This window comes from Podarcis tiliguerta, assembly GCF_965153285.1.
Source record: "Podarcis tiliguerta genome assembly, chromosome: Z".
Taxonomy (NCBI): Eukaryota; Metazoa; Chordata; class Lepidosauria; order Squamata; family Lacertidae; genus Podarcis; species Podarcis tiliguerta.
In genome coordinates, this window is record NC_139553.1 from 16,058,294 (window position 1) to 16,083,886 (window position 25,593).

The 25,593-nt window shown below is 46.4% G+C and overlaps 1 protein-coding gene across 4 annotated transcripts; it reads right to left on the bottom strand.

The window, feature by feature from the left end:
• Nucleotides 1-1,932: 1,932 nt before the first annotated feature.
• On the bottom strand, nucleotides 1,933-25,437 carry ZER1 (zyg-11 related cell cycle regulator). 4 transcript variants are annotated; one of them, XM_083423587.1, is made up of 16 exons: nucleotides 25,228-25,437; nucleotides 17,830-18,128; nucleotides 16,890-17,040; nucleotides 15,964-16,394; nucleotides 14,458-14,634; nucleotides 13,675-13,789; nucleotides 12,660-12,806; nucleotides 10,430-10,603; nucleotides 9,439-9,654; nucleotides 8,979-9,020; nucleotides 8,139-8,258; nucleotides 6,747-6,862; nucleotides 5,968-6,156; nucleotides 5,514-5,611; nucleotides 3,534-3,636; nucleotides 1,933-2,361 (listed from the first exon to the last, which is right to left on the bottom strand). In XM_083423587.1, exons 2-16 carry the CDS (start codon nucleotides 17,985-17,987, stop codon nucleotides 2,304-2,306), a joined length of 2,295 nt encoding a protein of 764 aa, XP_083279713.1. In that variant the 5' UTR covers nucleotides 17,988-18,128; nucleotides 25,228-25,437; the 3' UTR covers nucleotides 1,933-2,303. The 4 variants fall into 4 exon arrangements, with proteins under 4 accessions (XP_083279713.1, XP_083279714.1, XP_083279711.1 ...); XM_083423588.1 differs by lacking the exon at nucleotides 25,228-25,437 and adding an exon at nucleotides 23,395-23,786 and having other exon boundaries at nucleotides 3,534-3,633; XM_083423585.1 differs by lacking the exon at nucleotides 25,228-25,437 and adding an exon at nucleotides 23,395-23,777.
• Nucleotides 25,438-25,593: the final 156 nt, after the last annotated feature.

Here is a 25,593-nt window from a genome sequence, read left to right on the forward strand (position 1 = left end):
GAACTGCTTTCATGATGGGTTCATCATTTTTATTGTGAGCTTGGCGCAACCCATTTGCTACAGTTTTGTGGTATGGACACTGGATAAGAGTGGTCATAGGCATAGCCAAAGGGGAGCAGGGGGGCAGCTGACCCCCCAATCAATACAAATCTAAGATTCTGTCCCCCCCCCTAACAATGTCCTCCACCCCCCAACAAAAATCCTGGCTACGCCCATGAGAGTGGTGGAGGCAATTCCAGTTTACTTATGAGCACATCTGCTTGATCTGCACGTTCCCATTTAATTTTTTTGTATACAGATACCTTAAGTAAAATGCAGTGAGGGAAAAGGCCTTTGTGAAACAGCACTAGGAAGGACCCCATCTCGTTCACATCTATTCATCCTGCATAGGTAGTGTGTTGAGGCAGTGAACATAAGAACATAAGTGAACATAAGAACCTGATGGATCAGGCCAATGGCTAGTCTAACCCAGTATCCTCTTCTTGCCACAGCCAACCAGATGCCTGTGGGAAACCTGCAAGCAGCACCCAAGATCAAAGGCTCTCCTGTGGCTTCCAGCAGCTGGTCTTCAGGAACATTGCTGCCTCTAACCATGGAGGCAGAACACAACCATCATGGCTGGTACCTCTCCTCCATGGAGTTGTCTAATCCTCTCTTCAATCTATCCAAATTGGTCACCACTGCCTCCTGTGAGAAGGAGTCCCACAGTTTAACTATGTGCCGCATGAATAAGTTCTTCCTTTGATCTGTCCTGAATGTTCTAATGTTCAGGTTCTCCTAACAACCTGCAGTGTTAGGAGAAAGGGAGAGAAACTCTTCTCTTTCCATCTTTCTTCAGAGGAAAGTCCCAGAGGTGAGAGTGCTGAGTTCATGTGGTCTGGAGATTGCTTGTTCCTGGCCGCTGCAACTCTGGATGGAAGTGTAGCAACCAGCTCAACAGGGCCAGGTGACACAGAGCGACCAAGAAGGTTCCACTTGGCTCTGTATGAATCTGTTGCTGAATCTGGCCAAAGTCCTCCACATGAGCAGCTGGGCCCTGAGCAAGGAGAGGAGAACCCCAGGCATGGGCTGTGTGTATATGCATGCACCAAATGCAGTTGTCCAAGCCTCTGTCTAACTCCCAGGCCTCTCTGCAGGTCACGCCTCTCAGTGGCCCTGTTGCACTTCCTTCTTGAGGCCTATTGCTTGCTGAGATGGAGGGATGGTTGTGGGTTTCCCAGAGGCATCTGGTTGGCCACTGTTGGGACAGGAGGCTGGACTAGATGGGCCAAGGCCTGATCCAACAGGGCTCTGCTTATGTTCTTAGGTCAAATTAATGAACACGGTTGCCAATCATTTAATAGGTCCAATCTGAGTGAAATTTAGGCTACATACACACTCTACATTTAAAGCACCATGATACCACTTTAAACAGGGATGTCTTCCCCCACAGAATCAAAGAATTGTGGAGTTGGAAGGGACCCCAAGGGCCATCTAGTCCAACCCCTGTAATGCAGGAATCTCAACTAAAGCATCCATTACAGATGGCCATCCAAACTTGGCCCACCACCTCTAGTCCCTCTAGTCCATTCCACTGTCACAACAGCTCTTACTGGATAAGAAATGTAAAGCATTTTGACTCTGCACTGCACGAAGGAGGATGATTCTGAGATTCTTTTTATCTGTCCTGAACCTTCCAACATTCAGCTGCATTGGATATCCATGGGTTCTAGCATCAAGAGGGAGAAAAACCTTTCTCTCTCTGCTTTCTCCATACCATGCATAATTTTATAAACTTCTATCATGTTGCTCCTTACTTGATTTTTCCCTAAGCTAAAACACCCCTAAAAGAAACAGGGAAATTATTATTATACGAATCACACAGCTAGATAATTGGGCTTACATTCATTTGAAGCTTTTCATATTCTCCAGAAAACACCAACAGACACAGGATATGGTCATTGCTTCATTTTCCTTTTTTTATATATATACAGAAATCATACACATACACACAAACTCCAATCTGAACCATTTGAAACAAAACAAGACCAAAAAAAAGAGGAAGTTGTAGTGGTAGAAGGGGTTAAGGAAGAAATCCATTATTTAAAGGAAAGGGATTGTTGTTGTGCAAAATGGTCCCCACAGCTGGTGCTACTCGGAAGCGCTTTTGTTTGCTGGGGGTCTTTTTCAAAAGACGGACACACACATGTATTCATAAAGGCTCGTTCCAACTGCTAAGCTGGTGAGAAAGTCCAACCTATGTACAGTGAACGGGAGAGATGTCGAACACAATGCTGGCAGGTGGTGGAAAGCCAGGGGTGCCTCTATCTAGACGTGTCCATGTTCTCGTCCATAAAGTTATTGCAGTGTTCTATGACTTTCCTGGAAAGGAAACAGAGGTCAGTGATTTAGGAAATGGCAAGGAACACAGACTGAGATATCACTTTTATAAAACTTTTCCTCCCTCTCTTGTAACAACAGAACTTGTGGACATCCCGTGAAGCAAAGTGCTGGGAGTTTCTGGACAGATAAAAGGGACTTATTTACACAGCACATAGTTAAACTGTGGAACTCACTGCCACAAGAAGCAGTGATGGCCACCAACTCAGATGGCTTTAAAAAGAGGACTGGACAAATTCATGGAGGTGGAGAAGGCCATCAATGGCTAGTAGTCACAATAGCTATGCTCTGCCTCCACAGTGGGAAGCAGTAATACTTATGGAAAACAGCTGCTGGAAATGGCAGGAGGGGACAGTGCTTTTGTGCTCAGGTGTTGCTTGTGGATTTCCCACTGCAGCATTTGGTCAGCTGCTGTGAGAATAGGATGCTGGACCAGATGGGCCCAGGGCTCTTCTTATGTTATTACTATTAAATTTATTACCTGTTCTTCAACAGTGGGTCTGAGGACTGGTTGCAACAATTTAAAGTTCATAATTAAAAACAGATTACAGTCATAGGAATAGAGCGGGTCTCCAAAACATCTCAGGTGTCAAAGGCCAGGGTAAAGAGATGCGCCTTCAGCATCCGCTGCCGGAAGCTGCATAGTGGAAGTGCCAGACACATCTCTGCAGCGAGGGAGCTCCGCAACTTAGGGGCTGCCACAGAGAAGGCCCTCTCCTAGGCCAGCCCCAAATATCTGAAGGAGGTGGAACTACCAAGAGGGGCCCCTATGCTGATCTTAACAGCTGGGAGGGTCTGTAGGGAAGGAGGTGGTCGTCAGTCACTATTGACACACTGCTCCGTGGCTGCATCTGCATTATAGCTTGAAGCAGTATCACACCACCTTAAACAGCTGTGCCTTCCCCCAAAGAATAATGGGAGCTATAGTTTGTTCAGGGTGCCCAGAGTGGTTAGGAGACCTTTCTTCCCCTTCAAAGAGCTACAGGTTCCAAGGTGGTTCAGTAACAGATCTCTGTGAATTGTAGCTCTTCTGAAGGGAACAGAAGATGCACCTTTAACAAGCTACTTTAGAGGAGGCAGCAACTGTTTAAAAGTGGTATGATACCAATATAAATGTATAGTGCAGATGGGGCCTATTTCTCCAGAGGACTTACCTTCCCATCTCCTTCGTTTCTGGCCGGGCTGATGCCATTTTGATCATGTCGCTCAGGAGAAGGAGGCCACCTTCTTTGATCAGTAGAGGGCAATATTTGTCTGCTATGAATGGGGAGGGGAAAAGATGAGTTTACAGTGGTACCTCAGGTTACATACGCTTCACACTCTCCGTTAACCTAGAAATAGTGCTTCAGGTTAAAAACTTTGCTCCAGGATAAGAACAGAAATTGGGCTCCGGTGGCGCGGCGGCAGCACGGGGCCCCATTGGCTAAAGTGGTGCTTCAGGTTAAGAACAGTTTCAGGTTACTGTATTTTTCGCCCTATAGGATGCACTGTCCCATAAGGCGCAGCTAGTTTTTTTGGGGGGAAATAAAGGGGGGGGGGAATTATTATTTTTCCCCAGGCGCGTGGCTGGGGCGGGGGGAGCCCGAGCTTCCCCCGACCCCAGCCCCCAGAACAGGCAGCTCACTGCAAGCTGTGGGAGCCCAGCGCCGGCTCCCGCTGCTTGCGGAGAGGTGCGCGAAGCCTGGACGCGCTGAGCTCAGCGCGCACAGGCTTCAGCATGCAGGCAACTCTCCGCAAGCAGCGGGAGCCCAGCACCGGGCTCCCACTGCTTGCGGAGAGGTGCGCGAAGCCTGGAGAGCGAGAGGGGTTGGTGCGCACCGACCCCTCTCGCTCTCCAGGCTTCAGCAAAAGCCTGCATTCGCCCCATAGGACGCACAAACATTTCACCTTCATTTTTGGAGGGGGAAAAGTGCGTCCTATAGGGCGAAAAATACGGTAAGTATGGACCTCCGGAACGAATTAAGTACTTAACCCGAGGTACCACTGTACTCCCAACTACACTGAATCATAAAAGGAAAAGTGATCATATTTTGCTCTTAAAAGAGGGGCTGTCTACACTTCCAGATGCTGGGTTTGACTTCATTGATGGCAGAGGAACTCTACTCAGGAAAGGATATAAAAATAAGGTAGAAGGAAGAGAAATACCATCCTACTTGATGATCCTAAAAAATGTTTGGATACATCCATAGAAGTTATCCTGTAAGTTCAAAAAATTATTTTTCACTGAAGTTTACCTGTCCTCCCATTTTTATCACATTATTCTTAACTGAATGTTTGCAGGGGAAGGGAATTGAAGAGCAAGAAGTAAACAAGATTAAAATAAGAGATTAAGTAAGCAGAGATTAAAATAAGATGCCACATCAGAGTTGGGGAACCTGTGACCCTCCAGCTGTTTTCGGACCACAACTTCCATCTTCCTCTGAGATGATGGGAGTTGGGGGTCCAGCAACATCTGGGAGGTAAAAGAAAAACCTGCTGCCCCCACTCTAAGAGAAACCACCTCTCTTGGGACGGAATGCCTCTTCTAAATAGAGGCTTTCTGGCTTTCCTCCTTCCATCTCATTCAGGAAGGAACACTGCTTCTTAGAGCAGGAAGGGGAATCTACAGTCTCGCAAATCTTCATTCAGTCACTTCATTCTTTTTAATAGTTCATATACCTCTTAATATAACAAACTCTCCACAATTTGCAATCACATACATAAAGAGTCTAGGAAAACATGAGAACAGAAATACTGAAATTATGTCTATGGGCTGCTAGCAATGCTTCAAAGAAAATACATCAGTGATGCATTCTCACACCCTAAACTGTGACTAATTTTAACTACTGCTTGCTGAAACAACTCCCAGCAACCCCCCAGGAATGGCAAGGGATCATGGAAGTGAAGCCTAGGGGGTAGTTCAGTCAATACAGTGCGAGACTCTTAATCTCAGGGTCATGGGGTTCGAACCCCACTTTGGACAAAAAGATTCCTGCATTGCAGGGGGTTGGACTAGATGACCCTTGTGGTCCCTTCCAACTCTTAACAATTCTATGATTCTAACATCTGGTGCGGATATTTCCTTAGAGGAACATTCTTAACTACCTAGTCTAAACCTCAGCTACTGCAGTAGAGGTTTCTCAGGAGGGACTTACGGTAGACAGACACAAGGTTGAAAAGGGCCCACGTAGCCCAGTGCTGGCTCACTGGAGAGATTCCTTGAGGGATGAGTCTGAGGATTGGCTCAAAAGACCTGAAAAGATGACAAAAAGCAGGGTAAAAAAGTGATCAGGAGAAAGAATGGGAAACCCAATATTCTGCAGGTATTTTGTGGAGGTCAAACAACAATGACAACAATAACCATTTAAAAATCGTAAAGGAAAATATTACACAACTAATATTAAAAATACAAGGTTTTCCAGGCCAATGTGGGTAGGGGAAGTGAATCGCAGTTTAAGGATATGTCCGAGCCTAGCAAAAGCACTCAAGGGGGGGGGGGTGGAGCAGTACCCCTGAGGGTGGTGTCCTGGGGAGAGTCCTGAGGGCCAGAACTGAGAGGGTCACATTTGGTCCATGGGCCTGAGATTCCCCAGCCCAGTCTCTGCCTACCTGTAGTTGATGTTCCTCCTGGAATTGACATCCCACCGCTGGATAGCTGCCCACATCCGGTCAACCACCTCCTCCCTGCGGGGCTCACTGATCATCCAGGCATCCGGGCCGTCAAACATGATGTGGGAGAGGACTCCACAGGCATTGTAGGATACTTCAATGCCGTCAGCTTCACTGTCCAACAGGTTGCTGTCGTGTATAAAATAGACGTATAAGCCGAACTGCATCAACCTTTAAAGCCCTGGGACCTGGATACCTAAAAAGCCACCCTCTCCCAAAGGATTTTCTCCTCTGCAATCTTCCAACATCTGAGTTGTCTGTGGTTGGGACATGGGAAAAGGCCTCAGCTCGTTGGGCAGACCTAAACATCCCCAGCAAGGGAGTCCAATCACACACCTGATTGATGGCTTTTCATTGCTATACCAGTTGGTGGGGAGAGTACCTTCACACTGAGGGCCCAGCTTGGTGCATCTGTTTGACCACTGTGAGGACTGGGTACCATACTAAATGGCCAATAGTCTGATTCAGCAGGGCTCTTCTTATGTTCTATTTATTCACTCATCGCTGGAGGCAGGATGCCTCTGAAATCTAGTTGCTGGGAATGAGGTGCTGCCGTTTCACTCGGGGTTTCCTGTTGGGACATCTAGCTGGCCACTGAAGAAGAGGGGGCTGGAAGAAGTGGGCCACTTTGGTCCATTCCAGCAGCCAATCCCTTCAGATATTCTCTTTTACCAGAGCAGAAGAGGGTGGTGGTGCTTAGCCCTAAAAGATGCACCCACCTGAATACACTGATGAACTGGGATGTCATCAGTTGTGGGCGGAGCTCTTCCACCTCTGCCACATTTCCCAGGAGGCCCAGCATGTTGCGATGCAGTTCTTGCTTGTCGGGAAATTCCTGCAGGGAAGGCAGGTGCAAGGAACAAAGATTGTAACGGAAGAGGGAGAGGGATTTAAAATGGTCATCATGCCAACCTCCCAGCCTACAGCAAGTCACCCTATGACCCCACTACATGTTCCTGGCCTAGAGCTCCCAACATGCCTGCTGGCTGGGGCTCATGGGAGCTTGAGTCTAGCAGTATATGGAAGGCCACAGGTTCCCCACCCCGATCTAAGAAGAGGCATTTCACTTTCTCATAAGGGGAAGCTTCAAGAGACGTTGTTGCATCTCTTGAGAAGGAAATGCCTCTTCTTAGATCAGCAGTGGGGAATCTGAACCAGAAAGAAGCATTTCTGCATTGCTTGCAAGCTGCTTTTTAGATCAGGGATGAGAGACTTGTGGCCTTCTAGATATGATTAGACTCCAACTCCCACCATCCCTGGCTCTTGGCCAGGCTTGTTGGAGGCTGATGGGAGTTGGAGTCCAGCAACATGTGAAGGGCCCTGCAGGTTGCCCACCTCTGCCCTAACACACTTCTCACTTGGGGCCAATGTGAGACACTTTGCCACCTGAGGTAGAAAACATTCTTGGCAACAGATATCCATGCACACACAGACACAGTGCACACGTCTGGTACATTGCTTCAAAGCATATCATTCATGAGAGTGTTCCAGTGATCCCACCCCCATGTATTTACTTGAATGCATGAGAGAAGGTTTCAGTTTGGGTGGGAGAGGTTTATCCACATCACACCTCCGGGAAGCTTGCAAACAGGACTTGAGCACAACAACACTCATCCTACTCATGACTCCCAGCTACTGCCTTTGACAGTGGATGTTGAATGTAAGGGTCCTGAAGGATCAGGCCACAGGCCAATCTAGTCCAGCATTCTGTTCCCCCAGTGGGCAATCAGATGGAATCCTGCAAGCAGGTTGTTGAGTGCAACAGCACTCTTCCCTCTACCCCTGCTGTGATTCCCCGCAATTGGCATACAGAGACAGGGGAGGGAAAATGAAAGATTGTAGGGTAATAATCTAATTAATGCATGAAGAGGGTAATTAATGCATGAAGTAGGTTGTCCTGCCAGGCTTGGCCGATGTCACTTCCCCTCACCTTGGGAGGATATAGGCAACCAAGCCTTTTGTTGTACTCATGCCCCGATGGGAAGCCTATAAACAGGACCTGAGCACACCAGCAACTCCCCCACACTTGTCACTCCCAGTGACAAGCACTTGAATGTGATTATTCGGTTTCTGTAGTTCATAAAACTAATAGCGCTTGAAATTCTGCATACCTTCAAGCACTCCAAGAAGAGCTTCATGCCACTGTAGTTGAGGAACATTTCACAATTGTTTGGGGTCTCGTCTGTGATGTTCCACAAGGCGCTCCAGGAGAACTCCATCACCTGATCACACTGCCGGAGTAATGGAAAAGGAAAAAAAGATTCAATCTATTGGGGTCTCTAAGGGGCTTCAGCCTCTGGCTTCTGTTTCGCAGGAAATCCTTCTTTGTGTCCTCACTACCAATAGGAGTGTGGTGGGCAGGGACAACGGACAGCATGGTTTTGGAGGCAGCACTTTGGAATGCTGGAAAAAGTGAGGCATCCCCCTCAAAAGCAGCAGCAGTGTGTGTGTGTGATCAGCACCACCAGGGTTAAAATCCTGATGCTGCCCCCTGAAGGTCACTGGGTAGTCTTGGGACAGTCTCCCCACCCCCCCCAACCTATCCTACTTTGCAGGGTCGCTGTGATGGTGAAAGCCGGAGGAAAGTCAATACATTTCCTTGGAAGAAGGGGGAAGGAATGAAAATGTAATATGCTTGAAAGATTTGTTCTTTGGGGAAGAAGGTAAAATCTGGAGCTACCTGGGAGATCCTCAGGGTGGTCTGTAAGTCACATGAACATAGAAAGGTGCCTTCTTCTGATTCAGACCATTAAGGTCCATCAGTATCAGTACGGTCTACACTGACAAGCAACAGCTCTCCATGGTTTCAGGCTGGGGTCTTTACCACACTCTACCGGCCTTTTGTGGTTTGATTAAAACTATTTGATTTGATTTGTTCCTGGCTCTGGTGCCCTTGTGGGGTTTGCAGGGGGTGGGGGAGGGCAGGACAGAAAACCAGATCTGAGTCATACCGTTTTATCCAACAGCTTCTTCTGAATCAGTTTCAGCATGGTCTGTTGGTGGGAAAAAGAAGCTATGTAAATGATTAGGATAATTGAGGCCAAGGGGTGGTCACTGGATAAAGCAGGCCCAGGGGCCAAATGCTGCCCAGCAGTTTCTTCTCTCCCCCCACCCAATGTGGCCCCCAGAACTTGGCCAAGGCTGTATCTTCCTCACCAGGACACGTCTCTGTTGACCCTGCCCATCATTCACTTGGCATGCCCTCTTTTATCCCCTGGTCCCACCCACTTCCAGCTTCTGGTCCTGACCACTTTTGGCTTCCCTGGCATGCCAGCCCCAGAAGGTTGCCTATAAGGGAATCTGGATGGTTTAAGTGGGAAAATAATCCAGAAAGCGCCCTGGAAAGAAATTTTGGCTCAGCCTCCATTAGCATTGAGCAGACGCCTGAAGGCAGCGTTCACGAAAACCCACCATGACAAACCCCATCTTGCCCACAGCCTCCTTGTGGTCGTTGTCCACCTGGCACACCAGGGCGTTACAAAGGTGCACCGCGATGCGCTGGATCGACTCGTCCTGCCGCGTTGGGTTTAGGATATTCAGGAGCAGCTCATTAACCCGCCGGTACTGGAACTCCACCTCCTCAGGGATGCTGAAGTTGCACAGAGTCAGGCAGCAGTTGCGCTGCACCTGGGGGAGGGAAGAAGGGAGGAAGTAGTGGTGACCAGGCAGCCAGAAAGGGCTGTTCTGCTTTAGGTGAGCTTTGGGCAATGAGGTCTCCCCAGTTTCCAGAAGGAAGCTGCCTTTCACTGAGTCAGACCGTTACCCCACTGAGCTCAGCACTGTATACACTGACTGGCAGTGGCTCTCTGGGTTTCAGGCAGAGAACATTCCCACATTCCTACATGGTGATCCTGACTGAACGTGGGACCTCCTGTTTGCAGTGCAGATGCTCTGCCCACCAAGCCACGGCACTTTCCATGTCTGCCAGAGACACCGGAGAGCTGCTGCCAGTCAGGAAGATATTCTAACATGGTAGAAGGCGGCTTTGTTAAGCGCAGAACTCTGAACCACTTGAAAAAGTCAGTAGTAATCAATCAATCAATCAATCAATCAATCAATCAAAAGCTTCAGCTAATAATTAACTGAAGCTTGCTTGGATTGTTCGTAAGACTGGGCATGGGGATTTTAAGTCAGTGGAGATGCAAGTTAATTTGTTGCCCATTTTGATCCTGGTGCATTTTTTCACAAGGAAGTTGAGAACTTTTGCTCTCAGCTCCGCCTCTGAGCCACCAGGAGCAGCCAATCAGATGCTTTCCCCTGCTAGACTCCACCCCAACAGGCTCCACTCCTGATGCAAGACGCACTGCCCCCCTCCCTTGACTCTTGGGGGCCCCAGCAGACCTGGCCACCCAGGACCCACAATTATGTCAGTGAAATTATAAATCTGGCAGTGACCACTTACAGTGACTTCCTGGTAAGACTCCATGCCACTCAACACCACCTGGACAACCTGGCGCCGCAACTTGATGCTCTGCTCCAAGCGGTATTCTGCATTGGTGAGGTAGAACAGAGTGGCGCTTCCTGTCACCTGGATATTCTTATCGTATTTGTGGCACTTCAGAGCTGTTATAACTAGCTGTGGAAACGGAGCAGGAAAATGCCTTTGTCAGTCAATTTTGTCTTGATTTTATTTTTAGCTTTTTTGCAAACCACTTTTAGAGGGTTTTTTAAACAACAACAGCAATCAAGCAGGGTATACATTTTATAAAATAAATACAATTCTATAAGTCTATGATTCTCCTCCATGAGAATGTAAGAGCCCTGGCAGATCAGATAAAAAGTTCTCTCTTACACAACGCCTTGGGGTCCTAAAAAATAAGGATTTTTATATTTCATTTAAAAATTCATATAAAACAGAGAAAACAGCTGTAACAACAGACAAAAAACAAAACTGTAACATAAGCATGTAGAATAAGCACAACTGAACTTGGTTTAAGATAACCAAGTATACGTTGTGATAGGAATTTTGAGGTCTTAGATATATGGTAATGTTCATAAGCATACCAACCAAGCACGTACATAGATCAGCACAGGAAGACCAGCCTGGAACCATTTTGATTCCTAAACTGAGCAAATGTTTTCTCTGCAAGGTCAAAGTGGGAAGCCTCCCATTGTCTCTTTCCTCACAAATCCTGTCTTAAGGGCACATTTAAGATATGAATAGGGTGTGAGCCTGTGACATGGCCCAGGAACTAAGTATTTATCATTACACAAGACTGGCCAGGCTCCCCAGGCAATCCAATCAAGTAACGTGCCAGACAAGAGATAAACAACGACAGGAGAAAAACAACATTCAAATTTCTGTTTTAGACCGCCTTTTTTGTGATGTAGGTATGATGTATCTGGGGGGTGGTCTTAGGTTACATCCCTTCTGTGATGTATGCATGATGTTTCTGGGGGTGGTCTTGATCTACAGGGTGGCAATTTCAAAAGTCTTTATAAGGCCTTGCACATTTTTCTGGGTCCTCCTCCTTTCCTGCGTGTGAGGGGAGCACCCTGTTGCAACAGTTCAATAAAGATCAAGCTTACTAGCTGCTTTGCTTCTCAATATTCTCTGGTTGGCCTCTGTTATTCTCTCCTACCAATAGGGAACCTATGTAAGGACTCTATATGGGCTCTTGGATACCCCATAAGGGAAAAGGGCAATTTTTGTTTACAACAACGTAAAGAATATTATCAAGTCTAGTTCCAGATTTGCCCAGCTTGTGACGAGAGCTGTGTTGAAAACGATGGTTCCATTGTCTATGTCGTCAAGGAATGCTAGATCAGACAGAAAGCACCTGGAGGGTCCAATCCTTGTTAGAATCTCAAATTATGCACAATTTTCTCCATTATAGCTCTGCTCCAGACTGAGTGGTCCACTGAGGTGCAATTACTCTTTGTATAAGCTTTGAAGATTATCTGTTGCTGCTACCAGTGGGGATCTCAGAAAACAGCAACAGAAATTGCCAGCATTTGGCTGTTTATCCCATATTCGGAATGGAAACCAATCCAGTGAATATAATAGGTATCCGCTGTTGTTGCTGCTTTCAGTCGGGGGACTGAACCCAGGACCATTTGCATGAAAAACAGATGATCTACCTTTCCTTCTAAATAAAGTAAGGTTCTAGTCCTCCTGGGTTCTAGTCCAGCCCTGAATAGAGGGCTGAATTAAATAAGAACATTGGAAGCTGTCTTATACCAATCAATCTCAGTGCTGTCGTCACTGACCAGCAGCAGCTCTACAGGATTTTTACAGGGAGATTTATTTCCAAACCTTTCTCAAAAAAGAGAATAAAAGAATCATAGAATTGCAATTGCAATGCAGGAATATCAAATAAAGCATCCATGACAGACAGCCATCCAAACTCTGCTTAAAAACCTCCAAGGAAGGGGAGTTCCCACACCTTCCGAGGGAGTCCATTCCACTATTAAATGGCTCTCACTGTCAGAAAGTTGCTCCTTTTGTTTAGCTGGAATCTCCTTTCTTGTAACTTGAATCCATTGGTTTGGGTCCTACCCTCCGGAGCAGGAGAAAACCAGCTTGCTCCTTATTCCATGTGACACCCTTTAGCTATCTGAAGATGGGTATTGTAACTCCTCTCAGTCTCCTAGTCCTCATGGTTCAGAATAAAAGACTACGATTCGCTCACCTTGAGGGCTCTCAGGTGTTGGTTGCAGTGCTCAATACGAGTGATGTCAAAAAGGTTGTTGATGGCTCGAGACGTGATCTCAGGACGATGCTCAGTATATGCCTCAATGGCGTTCAGCACTTGCTCTTCACTCTTTCCCCCAGTAACCTGGCATGGAGAATGGGGACAGTTCAGAGGCGGCACAGGAGGTGTGAAGTGTGGGGCAGTGGGTAGGGCATTGGCTTTTGGGATGGGGAAGACTTGGCTTCAAATCCCCAACCAGCCGCACATGTTTCACTTATTTTGTTTACATATTTTGGATCCCAAAGGGGTCCAGAGCTGCAAACGACAAGCAATAAATCAGCTTTAACATGTTTAAAATATCTTTAAAAACAACTTCAGTGCAGATGCAGACTGACAGGAAGATCTCAACTTAAAGTGCTTGTTGGAACAGGAAGGTCTTCAGCAGGCACTGAAAAGGCAATAAAAAATGCACCTGTCTAACATTTTAATGGGACAGAATTCCAAAGTGCAGGTGCTGATATACTGAAGGCCCAATTCATACATTGTGGCTAATGGATCTCCTGAGAAGACAGTATCTGCAGGAGGCCCTCACCTGCAGAGTGCAGTGTTCAATTGAGTATATAAAGGGTGAGACAAGCTTTTAGGTATTTTCTACTCAAGATCACTAAAATCGCTGCTGGGAGCAGATTAGATTGTGGGGTCAGTAATTTGTTTATGTTACCAAATTATGGATGGCGCTACGTGAATAATATAATGATCTCCCAGTGTAGCCTATGTGTGAGTGTGGGTGTGAAATCTGATTGAGAGCTCTGTCTTCTGAACACATCGGCACAAATCAGATCAGTCCCTTTCAGAATCCATGAAGATCATATTCCTCAAGCAGACCTTATATGCATCTATGAGCTGCGTTATTCCGCCAAACGATTAAAAATATTTTTCCCTCAGCTAAAAAGATGTCTCAGTAGCAGATATAGTTATTATGAATACTTTTTGCCGTCTATTCTTGCTTTACCTTGTAGGCTGGGATGTGTGAGAGATGGCAAAGAGAGGTCTCAAAAAGGCCCAGGAACTGGAGAGGCTGCTTCAGGTTCCTGAAAGGGGTGATGCTGCTCATTTCAGGGCTGATGCTGGGGGAACATAGGAAAGACATGAAAAACCTCACCCAAGAGAAGCAGGCCGCTGGTCAGTCTGGCTAGTATGACTCTGACTGGCAGCAGCTCTCCAAGGTTCTGCCTTCAACTCCCCAAGAACCTTTTAACTAGGAGAGATGCTCAGGGTTGAGCCTGGGACCTTCAGCACTCAAAAAAGAGGAACATGTGGATTGCGTTGTGGCTCATTCCAGTCTTCTGTGCACATCAACCAGAGTCAGGCCAGTGCCCATTTAGTTGTCTTCAGCAGGGATGGGCACCCTGATACCCTCCAAATATGGTGGGACTCAAACTCCCATAAACCCTGGCTATTGACCATGCTGACTGGGGTTGATGGGAGTTGAGTACAATAATATGTGAACACCCACTGGTTCCCCACTTCTGAGGTTCCCTCATGAGGAATGTGTCTTCTAAATGGAGGCATTCCTCCATTTCTTGCAGTATGGAATGCTCCTTCTTAAATCCGGGATGGCAAACCTGTGGTCTTCCAACCACTGATGGACTACAGCTCCCATCATCCCTGACCTATTGGCCATACTAGCTGCTGGAGGCTGATGTGAGCTGTTGGGAGTCTAGTAAGATCTGGAAGGGCCCCAGGTTCCCCTACCCCTGTTTGAAGCCACCAAGATGGCTCCCATCTGACTCACCTTGTCTGGCCCACTTTCTCGTCCTCACTAGAAGAGGAGCAATTCTCCAACATGATGTGGCCAGAGATGTCCAGAGAGGTGAGGTTGACCAGGTTCTCCACAAAGAGGTTCAGGACCCGCTGGGTCAATTTGAATTTGTAATAACTGGAGAGGCGGTCCCTGGAGATGTCCAAGTGCCTGGGAACAAGGAAGAACAGAAGCATGACGGCAAGATAGAAGTGTGTAAAACTATGCATGGCAAGGAGAAAGAGGCTAGAAAGGAGTCATTCTCCCTCTCCCATAACACTTGAACTTGGGGGGGGGGGACAGGGAAATCTAATGAAACTGAATGTTCAGGGCGATGCATGGTTCAGCTATGGAACTCTCTCCCACAGGAAGAAATGATGGCCACTAACTTGGCTGGCTTTCAAAGAGGAAGACAAGGCTATCAATGGCTACCAGCCACAATGGTTATCCTCCGCTCCCACAGCTGGGAAGCAGAAATGCTTCTGAATACCAGTTGCTGGGAATCACAAGTGGGAGCAGTTGTGTTGTGCTCAGGTCCTGCTTGTGCGCTTCCCAGAGACATGCAGCTGGATGCTGAACTAGTCAGACCAGGGGCTTGATCCAGCAGGGCTCTTCTTATGTTCTTATGACAATAATATTTATTACTAGGGGCTGTGGCTCCTGCTCACCAACCCCTCTTACCCTTTGCCATTCCTCCATACCTGACCAACATCCCCCCCACAATGCCTTCCCCCTTTATTTAGTTAGTTAGTTTATATATCGCCCTTCATCTATATATCTCAGGGCAGTTCACAACATAAAAATACAGTATAAAAACACAAACTACGTAATAATAATAAGAACAAAAAAAAACAAACAAACCAATAATCCCCCCTCCCATAGCACATTTGAAAGGGTATCAGATGTTAATCAGCCAAAGGCCTTCTGCAGTTCTGCTACAGTTATTTTTATAAAGTTCTTACTTTTATAAAGTTCTTACTGTTATAAAGTTCTTACTATTATAGGGTAATAGTCAAATAAGTTGTACTCAGAGAAGTGCTGTTGGTTTCAATGGCTCTATTCTAAGGGTGCTCTTGAGCTTTGGCTTACAGCAAGGAGAGCATTTAAGCACATGCTGCCTGGGACTCATGGGAGTTGCAGTCCAAAGCACCTGGAGGACAGCAGGGTGGAGGAGCCCGGACTAAATGCCTGCAAAAACAGCCACATCCTTGGGGCTGATTCAATCAATCAGAAAGGCATTATCTTGTGGCGACGAGTTCCACAAGTTGGCTCTATCCTGGATGGAGAAGTTAACAATCAGGTCAACCTAGCCTTCGCCAACTCAGTGCTCTCCAGGTGTTTAAGACTACAACAACCATCCATGCAGGCTGGGGGTTGGTGGCAGTTGTAGTAAAAAAACATGCAGGCTGGGGACTGATGGGGGTGCTAGTCCAGCCAGGCTAGTAAAGGCGGGGCAAAGTGGCTGCAAAAACAAGTGGGTCAACAGCACCACCAGCTGACCTGAGCTTGCGCAGTTGGGCGATGGCCTGAACATGCTCCTCACAGAGGTCCATGTTATAAAGCACCAGGGAAGCCAAGCTGTCCTTCCATTGGGTGAGGAAAAAGATGTCGTTGAGCTGGATCCCAGAGAGGTCCAGTGCAGTCAGTGAAGCCAGAGGTCGGAGGAGGCTCTCCACATTCACCCCTTTGGTCATCTGGCCCAAGTTGAGGAACCGCAGGCGGTGGAAGCCCTCAAATGTGAAGTCCTTGACCAAGACCTGGCGGGTTGGGTTTAAGTCGTCCTCGCAGCCCCCTGGATTCTCCTCCTCATAGAAAATGTTGGTGCAGCCGAAGAGGCTGAGGGAGACAAGGGTGGGGCTGAAGCTGCCCAGGGTCTGGAGACTCTTGGCTGTCAGTTTCTCGCAGTTTGTCAAGAATAATTCGACCAGGTCCTATGGGACGGAAAGGTAGAGTGAAAAGTTAGAAAAGTTCGGCTGACTTGGTTTCAGGCAGCTTCTCATGTCCTATGAAAGATTAGGTTTGGGAACGATCCTGGTGCCTTTTGTGGAAGATGCCAAACAGAGGGAATATCTGTTGCTCAGTCATAAAACAACTATTTTGCATGCAGAAGGTCCTAGGTTCAATCCACCATTGCATCTCTAGGTAAGGCTGGGGAAAGACTTCTATTCCTATTTAATTCAGCTATTTATTCAGAATAATGAGGACTAGAATCTGATTTTATTTTTTAGGGAAAGCACCTCCAGCTCAGCAGCAGAGCATCTGCTTTGCATGCAGAAGTTCTAGGTCTAATCCCCCATGACCTCTCCAGGTGGGACTGGGAGAGACCCCTGCCTGAACCAGCAAGATTCACTGCCAGTCAGTGTAGACAATGTTGAGTTCAAGGGATCAATGGTTCAATGCTACAAATTGGCTTCTTCTGTTCCTACCTGTTTTCGGATGGCTTCCAGGTCCTGATCTTGCACAATGTCCTCCCGCAAATGGATTCTTGCCAGCCTGGTGCTCCGTGGATCTGAGAAGAGCGTGAAGAAGTTCTCATTGTGCTCAAAGATAGTGTCGGCGTTTACCAGCTCCACATACCTGTGTTTAGAGACAGAGATCAAGGCGGGGAAAGGATTTGAGCGTTCTTCATTAATCAAACATCAGCAGACAGAGGGGCTTGGGTTTGGCCACCAGAAATAAGGATCCAAATCTCTACTTAGCCCTGAAGCCCTTCATGGCTCCTTCCTGGACTAATGGATTTTTCCCACCTACACTACTTCACAGGGTAAGCCATGAAGATTAAATACCAAAAAGGATACATTGCTACTCATGCGTAAGTCTTATATATTAGGGCACTTAAGAAATTTAAATACAATGGTCACATCTAGACCACACATTTAAGGCACACAGCTTCAACCAATAATCATGGGAATTGTAATTTGTTAAGGGTGCTGGAAATTGTAGCTTTGTGGATGGTAAGCTATATTCCCACTACCTTTAACAAACTACAGTTCCCAGGATTCTTTGAGAGAAGTAATATGCAGCACAGCTGAAGTCCGTTTTCTGAAGCATGTGCCACCGTGCTCAAGACTTTACCATGAACCTCAGGAATGAGCAGCACTAGTAAGAAATTCAGCAGCAGAGCCTATGCTTTGCACGCACAAGATTCCAGGTTCAACCCCCAGCATCTCAAGTGAAGAAGACTCCTGCCTGAAACTCCAGAGAGCCATTTCCAGCCATACAAGGCAGAGCTAGATGGAGCAAGGGTCTGACTCTGTGTAAGGCAGGTTCTTTTAGAAGGTTCTCTCTGCCAGGGACTGAAGTGACCAGGCTGGGATACTGAAGACAGGGTGCTCCCAAATACAATAAATAAATAAATAAACTTACTCATTGACAAGTCTGTCACAAATCTCACTCGGCAGGAAGATGTCTGGGTGGAGACGGAGTGTCTCGTTGTCCAGCAAGTAGCAAAGAGTCCCCTCCAAGTTGTAAAGACAATAATCTGTGCAGAGGGTCATCAGAGGGTCTGGGCTGTCGGAAGCCATCTTGTGGCAGTGAACAGGGGAAGACCAGGGAAAGTGAGGGAGAAGGGGCAAATGTGGGGCAAAAAAAGTGCTTCTTCGTCCCCACCTGGAGTTCCTGTTCCTTTGTTTTAGGGATATTCCCCACTGGACTTTGCGGGAATGCTGCAGGCCGATGGCGGCGGGGTGGAGAGAAGAAGATAAATCAGAGAGTGGGGTGGGACATTTTCCACCAGAAAGCACAGAAGTCCTTGCAATATTTTCCCACCCCCAAGCCAAACAAAGATTCAGTTTCAGTGGCCTGAAGGCAGACCAAACAGGGATGGGTGTGTGGTAGTCTTGGATACCAAAACTCAACCTTGACTAAATGTCTAATGAAACGGGGGTGGGGGGGCAAAGGGGACTTTATGGGGTATTTTAAGGGACACAAAGGAGGGGTAGACAACACGGTGCGCTCCAGATGCCTTGAACTACAACCCCCCTACTCTTCGTCTGTGGCTAATGGGAACTGTAGTCCAGCAAAGTCTGGAATGCAGCAGGTTAGGGAAGGAGCCTCCAGTCCACTCAAGCAACGTTAAAATTACACACACACACACACACACACACAAACTTTATTTTATTACATTGTTCTTCCGCTGCTCCCCAAGGAACATAGGCTAGCATACATTGTTCTCCCTCAATTTTAATCTTACAACCTGAGGGATAGTTTGATGAAGAGGCAGTGTATCCTGCTTCGCAGAGAAGAGGCCTCTATTGGAAGGCTCTTATTTTGAAGAGCTGCCTGAAGTCCAATTTTGGCTTAAAGGGGAAGAATCCCAGGAAGCAGAGGAGCATCAGCAGAAAACAGCTGGGCAGTAGAGTAAGCAAGCAGGCTGCTGCTCAGCTGGTCAGAGTCTTCCCAATAACCCCACTGAGGTGAGCTTTACCTTTCTTTCTATTCAAATTATAGTCATTATCTCTAAATTTGCATATACATGTATAGATCAGCATATGCACATTTTCTGCAAATGTGTCCCCACATCTGTCTTTTTCAATAATGTGCAAGTGACTACCTTAGTAGCCCAGAGAGAGAGAAAAAGAAAGAAAGAAAGAAAGAAAGAAAGTGTATTAAAAAGCAGTGTTAATAAAAGAAAAAAGAAAAATATGCACAACATTACAAACTTTTACACCGTTTATCAAATATGTGAGAAAGAGACAATTACTTACAAAGTGCCAAGAAAACTTACAAACTACCTAAAATAAAGTGAACTTGCAATATCAGATTTTACTAGGTACTTAGAAATTCTTGACTCAGTTTTTCGTTTTTTCTTGTTTTTTAAATAAGTTCAAGAAGATGCAAGAAAAGGGTAAGTTCAACGCTGTTCCCGGTAGCTGTGAGGTCCACATGTTATGGGATTACCCCAAAATCTAACCCTTCTTGTCCTACAAGAAATATGCAAAGTAACTAAACAGAAGCAACCCCAGAACTGGTCCTATTGAATATTTTCCAAGACAATAGCACACACATTATGAAGACCTTATAACCCACCTACTCTCAGCATCTAAAAGCATCGTAGCCAGACACTGGAGAGACCTGTCACGAGTGAACATGGACCACTGGTACCAAATTGTATGGGAAACAGCCTTCCTAGAAAAGCTAACCAACATACTGAAACTGAAAAGGGGACAAATAAAAAAGGACGCATTCGCCCCAGAGTGGCTGCCCTTTATTACACACACAGTCCAACAAGACAACAAGAACCCACCATTAGCACACAAATCAATATGCTTAACTTGACTCAACAACCCCACCGCAAAGAAATCTGCAGTCAACTGAAGGTAACCAACCATGCCCTGGGCTCCCCCCAAAAAACTTTCTAACTGCCAATGAAAACTAATAAATGAAAAGAAAGAGAATCTACCCAAGTGACGATGACACAAAAACCTCACACATACACTAAGTAAAAGAATGTAAAGAATGTAAGGGGATAGCTGAGGGAGCTGGGCATGTTTAGCCTGGAGAAGAGGAGGTTAAGGGGTGATATGATAGCCATGTTCAAATATATAAAAGGATGTCACATAGAGGAGGGAGAAAGGTTGTTTTCTGCTGCTCCAGAGAAGCGGACACGGAGCAATGGATCCAAACTACAAGAAAGAAGATTCCACCTAAACATTAGGAAGAACTTCCTGACAGTAAGAGCTGTTCGACAGTGGAATTTGCTGCCAAGGAGTGTGGTGGGGTCTCCTTCTTTGGAGGTCTTTAAGCAGAGGCTTGACAACCATATGTCAGGAGTGCTCTGATGGTGTTTCCTGCTTGGCAGGGGGTTGGACTCGATGGCCCTTGTGGTCTCTTCCAACTCTATGATTCTATGATTCTCTCCCCACCGCTCTTCTCCCCCAACCTTATATTGTATACAACATTAATGGCTCACATCAAATGTAACTTATCCATAGAAAAGACTTTGCAACCTGAAAATAGACACAAAGCAATACTTTTCTAACCCAATAAAAGCTTTAATAAAAGCTTTTTAAAAAACAAAACCATTTTCATCCAGCGCCTAAATATCAAGACATTAAGCACTTTTCTATTTCCAGGTGGGAACTCATTCCAGATGGCTGGCGCTGCAACATTAAAAGCCTAGCCTTTACTGCATACATAGCACACCTCTGGGGCATGCAGTACTCTCAGCAATGTCCCACCTCAGCAACAAAGTTGACCAGCAAGGATATGGGGCCGAGGCAATTTCTTAGGTAATCTGATCCCAAGGTGCAGGAAGCAAAACACTGAACTGCACCCCATAGCACATTGCGCTCTTCCAAGATATAAAAAGATGGCGGGCACTAAATACTTATTTTAAAAATAAGTAACCTTCCTAAAAATGCACTGCTTAATTAACTGTGTGTGCCTTTTTAGTTAAGGAAAACAGGTTTTAACTGAGTGGTGGCTATTAGCCATAATAACTATGTTTGACCTCCACTGTTGGAGGAAATATATCACTTGCTGGCAATTGCAGGTGGTCAGAAAGCTCCTGTGCTCAGGTCCTGACTGTGAGCTTCCCATTGGAGCATCTGATTGACTACTGTGAGAACAGGATGCTGGACTAGGTAAATCACTGGCCTGGTCCAGCACTTCTCTTCTTATGGCCTTGTAACTGATAAAAAGTTGCAGCTCTACTACTTGCCCAAAGACTTGAAGTCTAGTGCTACTCCTGCTTCTCAAGGCAGGCTGTGCCAACCTCAAGTAAACTGTGCACCTGAGTAAATCCCTTTTATAGCCTTCTGACAATCTAGCACTCTTTTATAAGCTGCGTAACCTTCCTAGCCAGGGCGACAGAATTGCATGATCATAAGTCATCGCTGCAGCCAATGCTGCAGTTGCAGTCAAGAAGGGAGGTGTGGTGGAAGAAGACAGCAACACAGACCAACATCCAGAGTGGACCAAACCAGACCATTAGATTCCAGCAGAGCCTACAGTTTTGAAGAGGAAAGTGCTTTGACCTTCCTGCTGATGTTCCCATGGATCCCCACAAACAAAAAACTTGGAACAAATCAAAAGCAACCTGCCTCTTCACCTTCCCTCTGCATGAAAGTCTGAAGTTATTTCTGAATATGTTACTTAGTGCATGTGTGTTAGAAGTCAGTTTTCCACTCAAAACTATGTGTGTTCCTTCCAAATGATGTAGATATCAGATACAGGAGGAAAAGAATGAGACTAACCCTGCAACATCAGATTTAAACCTGATGCACTAGTATTCTTCAAGCCTTTATTACACACTAACTTGAGATCTGTATGTACCATCGTAATTGATTTAAATGGGATGGTACGTCAGTTTCATACACAAGCATTGTTGAACACTCTGTTTAACAACACGTAGAGTTGCCAACTTTACAAGTATTGTCTGTAACTGACGTTTATCAGCCATTCATCTGCAGCAAATTAGCAGGTGGCATAAGGTTTATCTCCAGGCTGTGAAGAGCCTCATGGTGCTAATTTCTGCAGATCAAGCGTACACAGAATCAGGGTAGTGATTAGAATGTCAGGTTTGAATCCCCATACACTGTCATGAAGTTCACTGAGTGACCTGGGGTCTATCACAAATCTCTTAGCCCAACCCACCTCACAGGGTTGTTGTGACGAGAAAAGGAGAACTCCATGTAGAAAAGGCAGGAACAGAAATGCAATAATAAATGCATGACATTCAAAAACAGCAATTTAAGTCCCAAAGAGTTGCTCTGGGCAAAGGTAACTGTTTGATCCTCCACTAACATCTACTTTTTTTTTGTCCTCCTCAATTCCAAGTGGGCATTTGGGGCCTTGGGACATTTTATAACCATTCAGCAGCCATTAGGCACTCCACACCATCCTCTGTGTTTTCTTTTTCCACCCTCAACATTCCTGCCATTCTGCATACACATAGTGCCTTCCAATACAACTTTTAAAAACTAAAACAGTCTATTTTCTGCAACTGATCAATAAGTATATTTATCTGCAGGAGGGAGTATTGGGGAAATGGATCTACCAGGAGAGTCCTTTCTATGCATTATATTTTGAGGCATCTCAGCTGACACAGAGCCCACAGCACCAGATTATAGTGGGTAGACACCACATTTTCCTATGGGGCAAGTGGATTCTAAGGCTTCCTCTAGTTTTAAGGAATATTTATTTATTCATCTTATATACTGCTGTTACATGCTACTTGTAGTTTAGGAACAGCATTACTATATCCTGCACCAGAGGTGGAAAACCCTTTGGTTTCCAGATGCATCTGGACTTCGACTCCCATCATCCCTGACCATTGGCCATGGGGTTGATGGGTCTGAAGTCCAACAATACCCGGAGGGCTGTAGGTCCCCACTAGTGCCCTATGAACACTCACTCACCCCAAGTGGATCCTGAGGCAAAGCTGTCTGAAAGGTGCTGTGTGCCACTTTCCCTGTGAGTCTCCCCCATTCCCAGCAACAGAACCTGCACAGATATCTGCCTTGGCACATATACCATAGGCAAAACACAGATGGATTTTGGACAATGCATCATTTGTCAACCCGTCCTCTCAACAAGTGGGCCTCAAGGCTGAGATTTTCCAGTGATGGAATTTCAAGGTTGTGGTGAGATAAGGGCTACTAGCTTTCTGAAGAATGTGCACATATTGGTACCCTTGCCACGGGCAGATCCCTCCTCTCAACAGGTGGGTCTCAAGGGGCTTGATATCCTTCCAGTGGCGGGGTTTCGAGGTTTCGCCAACCCACCCACTGGGCCCACCGACTGCGCCCTTGCAGCGAGTAGCTCCCATGCAATTTGGGTGGGGTGGAAGGGGGGGTGCTGCCCATAATCTCCGCCCCCGCCCCGTTGCAGCAGGGTGGATCCCAGCGGGTCCTCCGTCCCTCCCAGCAATGCACGAATTGCTCCCAGGGTACCACTTCCACCTTCCCCATCAGTCACACGCGCACTCACCTGGCTCCCCGGCTCCCGGGACGAAAGAGAGTGTCCGGGTTGGAGTTGGTTCCGTTTCCGGTAGGGATAAGAGAGAAGGGGCGGAGGGGGGGGCTGGATAGAGATTAAGCGAAAGAAAAGCTGCGGGGGGAGTCCCTAGTTCCCACCCGGGTCCCCTCTCTTTCTTTCCCAATTCTCTCTCTCTCGATCACTCTCTCCACCCCGCCGCAAACAGCAGCAGCACCAGCCGCTGTCAACAAATCGCAACGTCACTTCCGGGCAGCCGGTCTCCTCTCCTTTCCTAGAGAATCAGAATGACGTGTCTTTCTCCCCTCCCCTCCCAGAAAATAAGGCTACGAGCGGAGGGTTCCGACCCGCCCATTTCACCTCGCAGACTTGGATCGCACATGCACGCTATAAACCTCTGAAGCTCTTTGGCTTCCACCGCCTCATCCAGCAAAGAATCATGGGAACTGTAGTTTGTCCAGGTTGCTGAGGGGCTGTACTGTAGCTTTGCGAGGGAGACGCTACAGTTCCCATGATACTTGATGGGAGTGTGTGCTCTAAATGTGCAGTTAAGTGTATGGTGTGGATGTGACCTCTAAAGAAGATTTCCCCTTTATCACAGCGACCTGGCCGTTGGCCATGCTAGCTAAGGCTAATGGGAGCAACAGCTGGAGGACCAAATGTACCCCACACCAGTTCCAAAGGGAGCCCCCATACCAACTTGTCAAGCTTCAGCTGCAGTTTATTTACCCAAATCCAGCCTGTTACCAATTCCACATAGCAGTTTTATGCTTCCATCTTTCACACCAGAATCCTTGTAGTTCAATTGGGCTTATACTAATACAGAGCCTATTGGCACCTACACCAAATGTGTTCTGACTATACACAATTTTGGTTTTAAGTGCGATCTCCATAATGCAACCCCTGCATAAGCAGAGGGCTTACTATATTTGTGACCCTGTCACTGTATTACAGCAACCAGAGGGGCATAACGGCTTGTTGGTCTGTTGCAAAGCAAACAACAGAGTCCTGAAGGCCTGTAAAGACTTAACCAATTTTTAATGTAATGGGCTCTCATGGTGTACAGTCCATTATTTAAATGCATTAAGTGTTACACTTAGCAAACATGTGGAGGGGGGATGTAAACAGTGGGGTTAAATAGCAATGAGATACCAAAAAAAAGTGTGACAATTCAATTTAAATTGGCAATACAATTTAAGTCAAATACACGCACGCATAAAAGCACAGTGATCTTTCACAACAGCAGTTCTAGGACACAATCATCTAAGTAAGGCACCTGTGAGCAGGACAAGTCTCTGTTCTACCCTATCTATCAAACTTCATGCTACATAGACAGCTCTCCTAGGATACTTTGGGCTTGAATAAAAGCAAGTTTCCTATTTCGTTAACTCTTAAACTGGGTTTAGGGCTTGCCTCAATATACAAGTTTGGTGATAAATATTCTACGAATTGCAATAAAATAGTTATTTTAGTTTGGAGAGTCCCCAGAACTCTAGAACTAGGAGGGTTTTTAAAATTGTTTCTTCCTATATGCATAATAATATAAGGTTATTATCACACATCACTGAAAGACTTGTAGTACCTCATCACAATCCAGGATTTGCATTAACTCAATGGTGAGGGAGGAGAGCAAAGCAGGTTTTAAAATGACAGAATTAAGCAGGATTAAGAGAAAAACAGAGCAACCTTGAGAGGCTGGGGGGGCTGACGAAGAAGAAGAATTTATTATTTCTACCCTGCCCATCTGGCAGGGTTTCCCCAGCCACTCTGGGCGGCTTTAAACAGAACATTAAAAACAGGATAAAACATCAAACATTAAAAACTTACCTAAACAGGGCTGCCTTCAGATGTCTTCTAAAAGTCAGATAGTTGTTTATTTCCTTGACATCTGGTGGGAGGGTGTTCCACAGGGCAGGTGCCACTACCGAGAAGGCCCTCTGCCTGGTTCCCTGTAACTTCGCTTCTCACAGTGAGGGAACTACCAGAAGGCCCTCGGCGCTGAACCTCAGTGTCCAGGCAGAACGATGGGGGTGGAGACGCTCCTTTAGGTATAATTTAGGTAAAGACACTACTTCAGGTAAATAAATACTATAGAGGTTTGGGTGACAGATTGGCAAGGTGTGTGGGGGGGTATGTAGGGCTGGCGAGCAACTAGAGTAGGGCATGATAATAATCATTCATCTGATGAGGTGT